Raw genomic sequence first — 16,717 nt, forward strand, 5'->3', positions numbered from 1 at the left:
CTTTTCTTTCTTTCTTTCTTTCTTCCCTTCTTTTTTTCTTTCTTTCTTTCTTTCTTTCTTTCTTTCTTTCTTTCTTTCTTTCTTTCTTTCTTTCTTTCTTTCTTTCTTTCTCTTTCTATATGTCTATCTATCTATTTTTATTTCCACTGCCTGTATATCTTATTTCCCAGTTGCATGTAAAAACAATTTTTAACATTCATTTTTAAAGCCTTGAGTTCCATATTCTCTCCCTTCTGCCCTTCCCATCTACCCTCATTGAGCAAGCAAGCAATTCAATATAGGTTATACGTGTATAGACATGCAATAAACTTCCATTAATAGTCATGTTGTGAAAGACTAACTATATTACCCTCTATTCTATCCCACCCCCTCCATTTATTCTATTTTTTCCTTTGACCTGTCCCTCCACAAAAGTGTTTGCTTTTGATTGACCCTTCCCCCAATCTGCCATTCTTTCTATTATCTCCCCTCTCTTATCCCCTTCCCCCTGCTTTCCTGTAGGGTAAGATAGATTTCCATACCCAACTGTGTATCTGATTGCCTCCTTGAACCAAATCCAATGAGAGTAAGGCTTACTTATTCCCACTCACCTTCCCCTTCTTCCCCTCCATTGTAAAAGCTCATTCTTTCCTCATTCATGTGAGATGGTTTACTACATTCTACTTCTCCCTTTCTCCTTCTCAGAGTACATTCCTATCAACACCTAATTTTATTTTTTAGGTATCACACCTTCATACCTTTTTCATATCATACCTATCATACCTTTCTAGGTATCATACCTTCCTGTGCCCTCTGTTTACATACATACACTTATGTGTACACGCACACATACATATGTATACATGTATACTCAAGAGGATTGGATGACATATTTATTTTTTGTTTCATTTTTTAAAATCTACTTAGCACTTTATTTTTTCCCAGTTACATGTAAAAAACTATTTTAACATTCATTTTTAAAACTTGAGTTCCAAATTCTCTCCTTTACTCCCACCCTATGCCCTGTCATTGAGAAGGCAAGCAATTTGATATAGGTTAGAGATGTATAGCCATGTAAAGCATTTCCATATTAATCATGTTGTGACAGAAAACATGCACCAAAAAAAAGCTTCAAGAAAAATTTAAAAAGTAAAAAAAAAAGTATGCTTCAATCTGTATTCAGACACCATCCATTCTTTCTCTGGGGGTGAACAGCATTTTTCATCAAAAATCCTTCAGTGTTGTCTTGGATCCTTTTATTGCTGAGAATACTTAAGTCATTCACAGCTGATTATCTTATAATACTTCTCTTTGTGCACAGTACATGCCACTCTGCACCAGCTCAAGTAAGTCTTTCTAGGTTTTTCTCAGAGCATTCTGCTCATCACTTCTTATAGCACAATAGCATTCCATCATAATCATATACTTCAGTTTGTTCAGCCATTCCCCAATTGATGGACATCTCCCCAATTTCCAATTCTTTGCCACCAGGAAAGAGCTGTTATAAATATTTTTGTATATGTAGGTCCTTTTCCCTTTTTTTATCTCTTTTGCGATACAGACCTAGTAGTGGTATTTGTTTTATCTCCCTTTGGGCATAGTTCTAAGTTGCTCCATCAAGTGGTTGAATCAGTTTACAACTCCATAAACAGTACATTAATTCCCCATGTCCTCCACATGCCCTCCACTATTTGTCATTTTGCTTTTCTGTCCTATTAGCCAATCTGATACGCATGATGTAGTACCTCAGAATTGTTTTAATTTCCATTTCTACAATCAGTAGTGATTTAGAGTGTTTTTTTTCATATGGCTATAGATAGCTTTGATTATGTCATCTGAGAACTTCATATGTTTGATCATTTATCCATTGGGGAATGGCTCTTATTTCAATAAATTTTACTCAGTTCTCTATATGTTTGAAAAATGAGGTCTTTCTCAGAGAAATTTGCTTCAAAATTTTTTCATAGTTACTATTGCTAACTATTTCTCTGCATCCTACCCACCCCATTTATTTTATTCTTCCTTCCTTTCACCTTGGCTTTCCTCAAAAATGTTTTGCTTCTGAATACTATCTCCTCCAATCTGCCTTCCCTTCTATCATACTTCCCTACCCCTTCTCTTATCCCTTTCTACTCCTACTTTCTTGTAGGGTAAGATAGATTTCTATACCCAATTGAGTGTGTATCTCATTCCTTCTTTGAGCCAATTCTGATGAAATTAAGGTTCACCCATTCCCCCTCACTTCCCCCCTCTTCTCCTCCACTATAAAAGCTTTTTCTTGCCTCTTTTATGTGGGATAATTTGCCCCATTCTACCTCTCCCTTTCTCTTTCTCCCAGTAAATTCATCTCTCGCTTCAATTTTATTTTTTAGATATCATCCTTTCATATTCAACTCACACTGTGCACTTTGTCTATATGTACTCGTTCTAACTGCCCTAATCATGAGAAAGTTCCTATGTCACAAGTGTCATCTTCCCATGTAGGAATGTATACAGTTGAACCTTATTAAGTCCCTTATGATTTCCCTTTCCTTTTTACCTTTTTGTGCTTCTCTTGAGTCTTGTATTTGAAAGTCAAATTTCCTATTCAGCTTTGGTCTTTTCATCAAGAATGATTCAAAGCCCTCTATTTCATTAAACACCCATTTTTTTTCCTTGAAGGATTGTAATCAGTTTTACTTGGTAGGTGATTCTTGGTTTTAATCCTAGGTCCTTTGACCTCTGGAATATCATATTCCAAGGCCTCTTATCCTTTAATGTAGAAGCTGCTAAATCTTGTGTTGTTCTTACTGTGACTCCCTAATACTTGAATTGTTTCTTTCTGACTGCTTGTGATATTTTCTCCTTGATCTGTGAACTCTGGTATTTGGCCATAATACTCCTGGGAGTTTTCATTTTGGAATCTCTTTCAGGAGGTGATCAATGCATTCTTTCAATTTCTGTTTTATCCTTTGGTCCTAGAACAGGGCTTTCCAAAATGCAGCCTGCCTATAAGCATACACATTTACATAAATGCTTTAGTAAATGAAGTCAAGCTACCACAAAACTCTCACTAAAATGGCAAATCAAAATATATTGTCTATTGTTTCAATAAAAACCTATGATTGAACAGCGATGTTCTAGAATATCAGTGCAGTTTTCTGTGATAATTTCTTGTAAGACGATGTCTAGGATCTTCTTTTGATCATGGCTTTTAGGAAGTACAGTAATTTTTAAATTATCTCTCCTGGATCTATTTTCCAGGTCAGATTTTTTCCAATGAGATATTTTACAGTCTTCTTTTTTTTATTCTTTTGGTTTTGTTTTATTATTTCTTGATTTCTCATAAAGCCAGTTTCTCCAAAATTGGGAAGATAAATGAGAGTTATGAAAGAAGACTCTCATTTATCTTCCCAATTATTCTTCTACTTCTCTTGATTTTCAAAATCCTTTTTGAGTTCTTCCATGGCCTGAGACCAATTCATATTTTTCTTGGAGGCTTTGCATATAGGAGCTTTGACTTTGTTATCTTCTATGAGTTTGTTTTGGTCTTTGTTGTCACCATAGTAACTTATTATTGTCAAGATTTTTTTCTTTTGATAGCTCATTTTCCCATCCTATATCTTGATTATTAACTCTTTGTTAATGTAGGAGTCTGCTTCCATGATGGAGTGGGCACTGTCCCAAACTCCATGAGTTTTTTGCAGCTGTTTTCAGAGATATTTTTGGAGACCTGTAAGTTTTCAGTTCTTCCAAGGTGTTTTGATCTAAAGAGAGTTCTGTTTACTGCTCTCCTGACCTGTGCTCTGGTCTGTGAGTGACCATAAACATGTTTTTTTGTCCTGTAACTGTGACAAGGGTCCCTGCTCCACAAACTGTGGTGTGCTCCAGGAATTTTTTATGGCATTATTTAATTTTATTCACAGGGGTTTTGGGGAGAGCTCAGATAAGTCACTGCCTTTTCTTTGCCATCTTGGCTGAGTTTTCATTTAAAGCACCAACCTCTACATCTGATACTATGATCCAGTGCAGCCCTCTTGTTTTGACATTAAAAAAATAAAAGTCCTAAGAAGGCAAATAATTTGTCAAAGGTAACAAAATGGCATAAACTAAAGTGGCCATAAACCCTTATTTTGACTCAAAATCTTATTCTACTAAAATAGTCTAAATTTCACATTTTAGATATGAAGAAACTGCAGTCCAATGGGGTAACATGAGTGACACAAAGTGGCCAAAATCACAATGTCATTTAATGGCTTAATATTTTACCATGAAATGAGGAACAGAAAGCCTTCTGTTACTTAAGTAGCACAAGTACACACATACAAGAAGGATCTGTGTCTTCTTAAAAAATATCTTCATGTGAAAAGTAAGTGACCTGCCTAGCATAATAAAGCTAGTAAGTATTTGAAGCAGGATTTGAAAGCAGGTCTTCAGACTCCAAGCCCAAAAGTCTATCTATTATGTCATGTTGCTTTATAATGTAAGCAAGTATAGAAATATTGGAAAATGGCAATTCTGTCTAAACTAGTATACTTATTCAATACCATAGCAATCAAACTGCTGAAGGATTACTTTATAGAGCTAGAAATAATAATACAGCTTTTATGGAAGAGGAAAAAAAGATTAAGAATCTAGACAGAAATAATAAAAATAAATGGGAAGGAGTTTTAGTAATGCTTGGTTTCAAAATATACTACAAAGTGGTTATTATTAAATCAATTTGATATTACTAAAGAAATGGAGAGATCAGTCAGTTTAGCAGATTATAAACACAACATACAGAAACAAATGCATCAAATACCCTAGTACCCTCTGGTAATGAACCTGTATACCTTTAAAAAGCCTGTCTATATTTAAAGAAGTTGGCTCTTATATGATTGACTTGCAATCTTGTTACTAGGCTCACATTCAAAACTGTTTTATCTGGGTGAAGGACCTACTTTACAGTATTGCATTACAGCTACTAGGGTAACAGTTAATTAGAAGGAAGTTATGATCCTTTTTAAGGTTCTGAAAGAGGGTGCCTATCATATAGGAAGATCTTGGAAATGATGTTATTTAATGTTGATTTATACGTATATACATATATATATGTACCCATATATTAATATACAAACCTATCGAGTACATATGTATACAGGTGTCTCATTTGCATATCTATATTTATGTGTGTGTCTACACACACACACACCACAGCTAAAGAAAGAAAAATGTCTGGCCATCAAAGTTGGAAAAAAAATTAAAGACTCAAGGAATTCATGATAATTAAAAAATGAATGATGGGAGATTAGAATAAAGAAATTGGACACTCCTGGGTAACACTGATAAATTATCAGGATCCTTCATCGAATTTACAAATATTTAGTAACCAGTATTTATATAACACTTCAAAGTTTGCAAAGCATTTTATAAATACCATCTTATTTTATCCTCACAACAACCCTGGGAGATAGGTACTATTATTTTTACCATTTCATAGATGAAGAAACTGAGACAATTGAAGGTTAAGTGCTTTGCCCAAGGTCACATAGATAGCAAGTGTCTCAGACTGAAATTGAACTCAGGTCTTTTTTGGCTCACAATCCAGCACTTCATCCACACTACCTAACACACATATTAATGTTTAGCATTGTGCTAGATACTATGGATGCTTGGGGTGCAGAAAAAAATTCAAAAGAAGTGTATATGTAACTATAGCCTAACTCATAAGGATCCTAAAGTCTAGCTAAGGATATGATGAGACTACTTCAATACTTCAGTGGACCTATAGTCTCATTGATGTGAGTACTCCAGTGTAACTGTATTATTGATTGCAGTTCATGCTTCTTTTCTCATCCTTTATGACTGTTGCTGATGACCTCCTGTAAATACTTAACACTTGTCCCACCAAAGCACTAGAGGACTTGTTCTATATCTGAACAATAAAAAAAAAACCACTGGACTGTCCATTAGTTATCTCTTAATGTTGCTCCATGACAGACTCACCTCCTTTTCTAGATGTATGTTTCTTTAATGACATCCTTTTTGCTGCTTCTTCAGTGCAGTGTATCATCGGTAATGTATTGCAGGACACAAATGCCCCTGGTGTGCCTTTGGGCTATCTCAAATATTAATTATTTGAAGATATATAGTGTCAATGTATGAATATTTATTTTAAGAGAAGACTAACATACCTTAAATATCTAGTGGATGAAGCTGTAGATAATGAGATGTCAATTAAATGGTATACAGAGCAAATTCAAAGGAGTCACAAACCAGAAAAATCAAAGTGAGCTACAATGTTTAAGAAAGAGTTCATGTGAGTTGTGCTGGGCTCTGAAAGATGAGCAGGATAAATGTAGATGAGGAGATGGGAGGATTTTATAGATGAAGAAGGTATATAATGTTTAGGAACATTCTATTTCCCTTGTGTTTCTCAAAGTTTTGTTTACTAGCCATGTTACCAACTGACCTGCTACTTAGATTGGTAGCTGGTTGAACTAGAGTTTTGGTAATTCTCAGGTATACAATGAATGACCCTTTTGCTATAGATACATGTGTGTGAAATAAATGTAAGCACTTTGATTTTCTTTATTTTTTTCTTCCTTTCTTGCAAATTATTGTTTTATTTAGCTTTAACGTGTTCGGAAAGGATAAGAAAAAAAGGTTTTGTAAAATAGGCCCCTAAAAAGCCAGCAATTATAGTTATTTTTAAGTGGGCTAATCAGTATCTTTTTCAATGTGTAATCAAGTGGCAGTCTATAATTATTTGAGCCACTTGGCTCACACATACAATTGGATAAAGCAAAATGCACTTTTTTTTTTCATTACGTTTCCTCCTCCTTTGCAGTTTATAACTGAGGGTTGAATTTGTTTTTCCCCAAAGCTCAGTTTTGGAGGGATTCCAGTCCCAGGCAAACCAGGGACATTCCTGAAGAAAAACTTTCATGGATGTATCGAAAACCTTTATTATAATGGAGTCAACGTAATTGATTTGGCCAAAAGACGCAAACATCAGATCTATACTGTGGTAAGTCAAAATGCATCTCTTTCTTTGCACCTGCTTCTTTCTAGCTACTTTTTGGTAAGCTTGCCTGATTTTCCCTACTAGAAACAGTCTGCCAACTAAGATGATACTACTCTCAGTCAATAGCCGTTCACAAGTATAATTGGGTCGTTGGAAGAATGTGGAGACTTTTAACATCAATAGAGCTATTGAGGGAAACAAACACATTAGCAGGAATTCAAAGATTTCCATTTCCCTCGTGGAATGGAGTCAGCTGTAGTTAGAAATGCCGTCAGTAATTTGTTAACCTGAATCATTTTTTGCTATTGCCAGGAAGGCAGCTGATGTAATAACAAATGTCTTTATAACTATGCACATGCAAATTTTAGACCCCTGAACTTAATTTTTAATGGAATTGAGTTTACCTATAAAAGGTCAAACTTAGTATCTAGTGCTTTTAAGAAAATACATGACTGTTGTTCTTTCAAGACAAGTATGGGAAATAATAGCCATTTTCCTTGTCAAAGAGTTGTCACCTTTTTGAATGAGGAAAGGTGCTCCTCCAGAGGAAGATATTATTACTATTCTAAGGCATATGGAAAGATTACATGGTCAAGTTATTTTGTCTGTCTTTTCTTTATCTGAAAAGATGCTAAAAGCCATCTTACTAAAGATATGGTTTAACTTTTGTTCTCTGACTATAGTTTGCAAAGTGCTGCAACTTTGAGGTGTTGGGGCAGTAATTAATTGTTTTCGTATGTTTCTATCATTGAAGACTATGTATATTTACCTTCTTTTGGTGAGTCAGTTATAATTTCATTGCATGTATCCAAAAGGACTTTTTCTTGTTGTTGTTGATGTTTGGTTGCTTGTTTGGTTGAATAAGAAATGCCACAGTGAGTCTGATTTCTGACAGTGGCGTTAAGGGACAACTTGTATCATAACATCAAACTCAGAATGTTGGGGATGTATGCTCCCGTATCTTTATCTGCCTTCAACCCCATTATCTCCCCTGATACCCTCTTTAGTTTGACTCCAATTTACCTGTCAGATCTTATCCCCCACACTGCAAGTACATAGCTGCCATGTCAGCATTGTTAGTCTGTTCATAGTTCACCAAACACACTTCTAGCCCATGCCATTCTTATTGTCTGTAGTGTTCTTTGCTTTCTAATGATCCAACAGTACTCATCTGAACAAAGACAATCTGCTATGAAATATCCCAGACCACTCCAACTCACTACCCTCTCACTTCTCTGAATTCATAGTAACTACTATCTATACAGCAGTGGGGAACGTGCAGCCTTGTGGCCACATGCCACCTTCTAGGTCCTCAAATGTGGCCCTTTGACCAAATCCAAACTTCACAGAACAAATCCCCTTAATAAAAGAATTTGTTCTATACAACTTGAATTCAGTCAAAAGGCTGTACCCAAGGACCTAGAAGGCCACAGGCTCCCCACCCCTGGTACCATTCAAATGCACTTAATTGTACTCTGGTTTGTGATTTTATTATGTACTATAATCCTGTACTTCTGTTTAGCCCATTTTCTTTTACTTTTCATGTATTTATTCCCAATCTCCTTAAATATATTGTAATCAGGAAAAAGGGGACTATATACATGTATTATATTACATTGTTATGTATACACTATAGTACATTAATAACATTATCTATCTGTCTGTCTGTCTATCAATCACCAGTGGAATCTAGAACTATACTGTGAACCAAATGTTACTTCTATTTGTTCATCCTAGAATAAACTCTGATAGACTGAAAAGATGTTGAAAAGAATTTTGGTATTTCTTAATTTGGTGGACAATTTCCTGCTCCCCTTATAAAGAATTATAACATTTTATAGACAGCAACTTTATTCTAATCTTTCTTATTTCCCTCCCATTTAAAAAAAAAGTTTTTATAGACACTTTCATAGTTTTCTTCTTTTTCACATGCCTAAAGTGCTCTGAATTTTTAGTTTACTTGACCTATTGAGTGCGACATGCCCTTCGAATTTCAATATATCCAGGCTCTTCTTCAGGCATTACTGCATTTGTAGTGCTTGACACAGATGTCATCTTTCTTATTTCTATACTCAAAAAAACCACTCATGAAGGTGACTTCTTAAAGGTCATGTTTTTACTCCTTTGTGCCCTGTACATTTTGATTGCTCAATTAATGAGGTTGTCTTATTGACTAATAACCTTTCCAATGACTGAAAATTTAAGTATTTTGTGTTCCTATAAAGAAAGAGACTTAATAATTTTTTTTATTAAAAAAAGAAAGAAAAATAAGTGGGGGAAGAAAAAATTATGATTAAAGTTTATAGTAGGTTAGGCTTCATATAGATACATATGTGTATACATGTGTGTTTGTGTGTACATATATATGTGTATATTATATGCATATGTATGTACGTATAGCTAGCTGACTGCTTTTTCTTTTTAGTCATTTGAATACAGAAATTAGACCCGGATGGGTTTCCATATGCATTTGTGTAACACTGCTTTCTTGTCTTTAGAGGAAGAGGCTTAATTTTTTCATTTTTATAAATGGATTCTGCATAACACTCATATGTATTATGATTCCCAATTATTCTCAACTCTTCTCTTTCCTTCATATCAAATCAGTTACCTATTATTGTCAATTCTATTTCCATAATAAATTTGAGATCCTTCAAATTTTGACCCCTCACATAATCATCACACTTAAGACCTTTGCCACTTTTTACCTGGAATGTTAACTTTTTTTTCCCTAGCCTCCATTCTCTTCCCTTTCTACTCCATCCTCCACCCATCTGTCAATATGATATTCATAAAGTACAGGTTAGAAAATGATATCCTCTACTCAAGAAGTTCCAATGTCTTTCTATTTTTATATAATAAAATAGAAATTTATCTCTTTGATTTTTAGGGACTTTCACCATCTGGCCTCAGCCTTCCTTTCCAGAATTATGATACATTATTCTCTTTCATGAAATTTATGCTTAAGTCAAACTGTCCAGGCCATACATCATGTTCAATTCCCTGTCTCTACGCCTTTGCACAAGATCTCCCCTGTGCCTAGAATGTACTCCCACTTCACTTTTGCCCACTAGAATCTTTAAAATTCTATAAAGTTTAGCTCATCCGTCACCTCCTACAAGAAGCCTACCTTGGTATCCCCAGCTGCCAGTTCCCTTCTTGCTTTAAATTAGTTTGTTAGTCAATAAGCATTTGCTGAGAATTTACTGTGCTAAGCAGTGGGATTGCAAAACAACCAATCCCCACACTCTACCCCACCCTGCAAAAGTGTAGTCCAGGTCCTCAAAACCTAACATTCTAAAGGGAGAGAAAACATGCAAGCACCTATGTATGTATTGATGCATTTTTCTATCTATATAACTAGTTAGCTAGCTAGCTATCACTCTATCCATCTCTCTCTCTATCCATCCACCTATCTATCTTTATCCATATGAGTGTATGTGAATACACACACACACACAGTTACAGAATATAAAAGGGAAATAATCTCAGAAGAGAATCACTAGCAGTGGGGGACAGGGGAAGGACTGGGAAGGGACTCATGAAAAAAGTGGGATTTGAGCTGAGTCTTGACAGAACCAGGGAAACCAGGAGATAGAAGTGAGGAGGGAGATCATTTGAAAGCCAGGGAAAAGGCACAGGGTTGGGAGAGGAAGTATTATGTACAAGGAACACGAAATTTGCCAGGATATATTTTCTACCTACTTTTCATTCCCTTTCTCCACAGACCCCAATCAAATATAATTTCCTTAAAAATAGGGACTGATATTTTAAAATTGTATCCAAATGCCTGGAACATAACAGCAATTTTACAAATGTTTGTTCAATGAGTAATACCATTTTTATTTCACTTCCATTACTTTTTTTAGCCATTTAATTTTTATATATCAGTATATTGTAACTATCAGTGATATATTGAGTAAATTTTATTGTGATGTAAATGAGGGGTTCTTAACCTGGAGTCCACAGTGCCTCCAATGAGTCCATGGACCAAGTTCAAGTGGTCCATGAGCTTTGATAGAAAAAAAAATTATTTTCATTAACCTTTGGTTGCTGTTATAATTCTATGTATTCTGTTACATATTCTATATATTCTATTATATATATATGTATGCACACATATATACATTGCATATGTATGTATATGAGAAACATTTTTCTGAGAATATGGCCATAGGCTTTAACAGACTTTCAAAGAGGTCCATGACTCAGAAAAGTTTATGATAATTGTTTTATGGTAATTAATAAACATTTTGTTGTTGTTCAGACATTTCAATTGTGCCTAACTCTTCATGACTCCATTTGGGGTTTTCTTAGTAAAGATATTGCAGTAGTATGACATTTTCTTATCCAGCTCATTTTATAGATGAGGAAATGGAGGCAAACAGGGTTAAAAGATTTGCTTAGGGTCACACAGTAAGTGTCTGTCACTAGATCTGAACTCAAGTCTTCCTGATTCCAGGCCCAGTTTTCTATCCACTAAGCCACCTAGTTTCCCATTTATAATCATAGGCTGCTATAATTATTAATCATGATGGTACATGTTTATGAGTTTTGATATCATAAAATACAACAACAATTATTTAAGTTGCCAGTGAACATATTTACCAACACCACTTATAAAAAGTCTTAGACAGGGTAACACTGGTCAGGCATGGGTGAATCATTATATGTATTGCTGGAGAGAATCAATGAGATCACAAATATATTAAAATATATGAAAATTATTACTCATTTTAATCAAATGCCTATTAGGTCCAGAATATAGGGGAATATGCAAATATCTTAGCAAAATACAAATATATTATCAATATTGGTATTACCTATAATAATTTTAATAATAGCTAACTATTAAAGATTATTCCATAATTTACAACTCTTTCCAAGTCCATAGTTTTATTTGCTTCTCACCACTTTATGAGTTTGCAGGGTAGATGTTATCTACATTTCATAAATAAGTAGAAAGTGACTCAAAAGGGTGGGGAAGAAATTATTCATTACATGCTTACTATGTGCCCGGCACTAGGGATGTGAATAAAAACAAAAAGAAAAACAGTCCCTGCCCTCAAGGAATTTAAATTCTAATATAAAAAAGACACTGAAAAGAGAAAGGAGTGAGGAATACTCACATGAAAGCCTGGGGCAAAAGACTGAGAGTCAGAAGTGCAAGTAGGATAAGAATGAACCTTGGTAGTTCTGGATTCATCCCCAAAATTGAGGCCCCAGAAGCAAGTAGCCCCTGGCACCAGAGTGTCAGTATGGTGGAGGGATATTCCAGAGTGAGAAGGCTCCAGGCAAAGTTACATTATGTAAAGATAGCTGAGTAACGTTTGTTAATCTAGAGTGTCCGAAGCATAGCTGGAAGGGGAATACTTTCAAAGAAAGGTAAGTAGGGTGTGAAATCTGTACTTGGTCTCTTAAAGCCACTGAACATATTCTACCTTTGATCTCCTTTTATAATTTGCTCATTAATATCCAGTTTAGGATTTTAGTCAACTCTGTGTCCAGAAGATTTAGGTTCTACTGTATAATACTGCACAGATAGGTGGCTTATATTATTTATTAACGTGATCATTAAAACTATTCTCAATAAATAACCTTTCAGTGCCACTTAGCTCAAGCCAATGATGTGGTGATTAAAAAGTGGGAATGTTACCTATGGAATCCATAGCGTAACATTCTTTGATGTGATCAGCACATAACATTTTTAAGCACAATCCTTTGTCTAATGTTTCGCTAATAGTTGGTAAAGAATTTAGGATATATAAAGGTTGAGAAAATGTATTTCACTTATGCTATGTTCACTCTTGAAATCTGTGTGTGTGAGTGAACTATAAATATCTAAGATTTCTATGGCAACATTCATAATGCAAGCCACCACATTTGGATATCACGAAATATATTTTAAAAGGAAGGTATATTAAATATGTGCAATGAAGTAGAAGAGAGGAAAGAAGCAAATGCAGAAATAGATAACAGGAGAGTGAATATTGTCAAAACCTTATTTGTCATCTTTTCCCAACGGCACCCAAACCAATACTTTAAGCCACATTTTGGTCTCTTCCAAGTCCTGAAGTATTAACATTTTGTTTAAAATTCCTTTGGAATATTTTGTCCCTCAGGCCTTAATTGACTGTATTCTTAATTTGAGGAACACTGAATCCATTTAGTGCTAATGCACCTTAAAAGAGAAATCTATGAAGATTGCTTTACTATAATAGTAAAAGAGTTTACATCTTAACTTTTATAAATTAAAATGTCATTATTCTTTTTTTTTTCCAAATGGTTGTCATCATGTTGCTTAAGTAAAGATTCAGGTCATTAAACCTATTGTCATCTTTTTTTGGAACTCCATGTCTAAAGAAAATGTTTTCTTTGTTAATTGTTTAAAGTAGAACCACTTCTTTTTTCCTCTTTCCCAGGTAAGCTTAGTTTTCTCCAAAAGTGCTATGTCAGCTTCAAACGCAGCTTTCCTTGAAAATACCTATGTAAAAACTAAGCCATCTGAAAGGAAACGGTGCTTCTGTCATTTGTCAGTGTTTTATACGTGCACCATGGTTATCATGTGCTCAGCAGGACCAGGTGGTTTTGGCGAATTTTAGAAATTATTTATTCAGTCACCAAGTGTGCATCAAGTGTTCACAACTTATGAAGAGCTATGTAAATCTCAAAAGAGATTACATCATCAAACACAGGTGTCTTTTTGCATCCTGAGATCAGTAGGCATCCCCATTGTTATTTGTCATTCTTTTCTTGTGGGATCTGCCCATCTCCTTTGAGACTTAACAGCTGTTCCATTGGGATAATTCAATTTAGTCTTTATGGCTCTATTTGACTGTAAGATGATCCTCCACATCCTGAAATGTAGTAAAGCTAACAGCTTAAAACAGACATTAAAAAATATCTCACTATTTATTTTCAAATACTCTATCCTGTGTCAATATATCTTTGTATAATAAACAATTGGAAAACAAATGACCCATTTGAGAGTGTGTACAGTACTTGGAGCACGCATTATTATATCTTTAATTTAAAATGTTTATTCCTCACTTTTGTTTCCCAAAATCATTTACTTCAAAACTCCTCTGCAAATGGATAGATTCCATTAAATTCTTTATGCCTTCTCCCCAAATTTTATAAATCTGTTCCCAGGTTAAGGTACAGAACACCATAAATATCTTTATGTTGGTTAGTGCCTCAATGCATTTTAGGGTTTTTTGACAAAGAGTTTTAGAGAGAGAAATAATAACTATATTGAGAGATAGAGATGGAGATAAACACAAATTTAGATCTTGCTATACCTATAGGCATATGAAGTATATAGACAGATATTTCTGTTTCTCAATGGGTATATAGAGATATAATTATCTGGCCAGATGTCTCTATATCAGTGATCTACACACAATCATATAATCAGATGGATGGATAGATAGATAGATAGATAGAGTGTATGTATATGCCTACATATATGCATACACAGCCACACCTAGACCCACTTATATATATATATATGAACCATAATTTGTATTTCCATTTTAAAGATAAAAAAAATGGATCATGGGGTATACTCTTTTCTTATTTAAGAATGGGTTATACTTTTTTTTTCTTATTTTTCTTTTTAATTAAAAAACACTAATTGGACTAACAGGAGTTGAGTTCCAATCCTCTCTCTTTCAGTTATGGAGAAAATGTTTTCATTGGTAATTGTGTATCTTTGTTTTTGGTCTCTAGGTTTTACTTGCCTCATTTATAAAATAATGCCTTAGTTAACTTTTTTTAAAATCCATGATTCTAACAAACACACACTTTCAGCAATAGCTTTCTAGTGTCTTGAGACGTAGGTCTTAATTGCAAAAGTTACTAATTCTAATTGACTGAAAGAAAATGTGTTCTTAGTCAATATAGAAATTTCAGTGAAGTCACGCATCCTCATTTCTGGCGAGGGGAATTATGGCAACTGGCTCCCACTCAGATTCTATAAGGAGATGACTGACTTGTAAAATAAAGCATTTTGGAATGCAAACTCTTTGAGAGTAAAGAATGCATCATTTTTCCCCTCATCATACACATTAACAAACATTATGACTCATATATAGTAGGTGCTCAAACTTGTTGAATTGATTTGAAATAATTTAAATAAATGGATTCTTAAATACAAAATCTATAAGCTTGTTAGTACATCGTTGAGTAAATTTAATTGAACAAACATGATGATGATGATGGTGTTGGTGATGATGATGATGGAGGAAGATAGTGGTAGATCTTGTCTGATGTTCATAGTCTTTTTTTCTATAGGTTCAGAATTTAAACTGCCATCTTCTGTTTACCATAGTCTGAAGCCTGGAAAATATATTCCCACACGGACAAATATCACCTTTGTCTTATGTCTTGGCCAATGACCTAGAGATTCATCTGGATTTGTTAGAGAAAGCCTTTCATTTTATAGTGAGGCCCTAAATCTCTTGAGCTTATGTCAGGGATCATGTTTTATCCTACTGAGCATTCTCTTTGATAAATGTGTTTTTGCCTTTGTAGAAATACTTTAAAGAACAAAATAACACAGTGTTGTCCTCCCTTTCCCAGATGCTTATTCCTTGCAACTTCCATCTGACCCATCTTGTCCATTTTGTTCAAATGCAGTCTGTGCCATCTACATATTCCAGAAAAATCTGTTTCTAATTCCCTTACTTTATTCCAGTAGCTTCCTTACTCAACTTACACCAAATACATGTCATATAAGGAATTTCATGTCTGAGGGGCAATGTTTCATAAACGTTATAGAAAACTTTCACTTTGTAACTCTTTCTTGTGCAAGATGAAAACACATCAACTTTTAACTATTGCTATAAATTCTAAAGTGACTAGCTATTGAATAGTTATTTGAAGTCATTACGGGAAAAAAGCATTTGGACTTTTCATCAGATTTTTGAAAGAGAAGAAAGTCCAGGAAAGAGTACAAATCAACTTTGCCATTTTTCTCCTATGCAAAAAGTTAAAGTAATGAGTTCTCTAGCGGCCTCTCTCTCCAGTAATACTAGCTTTGATAGATGCCCTGCTTTAGTACAGGATATTTTTTTTTCCAAGAAATAGTCAGATACACTGTTTCATAAATCATTGTGTTAATGTTATGAAGAGTACTAAGTGGAGGGACGACATATGGAGTAGTGGTCTTATTAGCTGATCCGTCCCTGAAACATCTGTGTCTGGCAAGCAGGAGGCAGACGTTATAACCCTCACTTTATTTTGAAGGACACTGTGAGCCGGGGAAATGAAATGATGTATAGGCAACTATTACATTTACAGTAATGCCTCCATACCCTCACCTATTCCCAAATAAAGGACCCTACTGAGATTTTTCTAGGGCTCTGTATGACTTACAGGCAAAAATGGAGAGACAAAGCACTCAACTACACCACTGCAAAGTAAAGATACATCTCAAAATAAATAATCCCAAGTCAATATGTCAGAAGGTGACTTCATGTTATATGTTAATTGCAAAATAAAAGGATCTCCAGCTTTTTCTACAGCTTTTCTCTATTTGGTCAATATCCATCTTGATGAGAAGATAAAACGAAGGCAGTTAATAGGGATTCTGTCTCTATTGTAGGTCCTCACTGAGTCATGCCTGAGTTAAGATCATTTAACATCTGCCATCTTATCCTTCCTGCCTTCAGTCTTTCCTTTCCAAGTTCATCCTGCTTACTACTGCCAGAATGATGTTTCTTAAATTTGATTTTCATCCTGTCCAGC

At 34.7% G+C, this 16,717-nt stretch overlaps 1 protein-coding gene across 1 annotated transcript in view; it reads left to right on the forward strand.

Annotated features, from left to right (window-relative positions):
- LOC118837073 (contactin-associated protein-like 5) overlaps positions 1 to 16,717 on the forward strand; it is a 240,330-nt gene that overhangs the window by 69,922 nt on the left and 153,691 nt on the right. Inside the window, exon 5 of the mRNA XM_036744077.1 lies at positions 6,827 to 6,970. Coding sequence (XP_036599972.1) covers positions 6,827 to 6,970 — 144 coding nt within the window. The remainder of the gene's footprint in view (positions 1 to 6,826; positions 6,971 to 16,717) is intronic.

Source organism: Trichosurus vulpecula, chromosome 2 (assembly GCF_011100635.1).
Source record: "Trichosurus vulpecula isolate mTriVul1 chromosome 2, mTriVul1.pri, whole genome shotgun sequence".
Lineage (NCBI taxonomy): Eukaryota > Metazoa > Chordata > Mammalia > Diprotodontia > Phalangeridae > Trichosurus > Trichosurus vulpecula.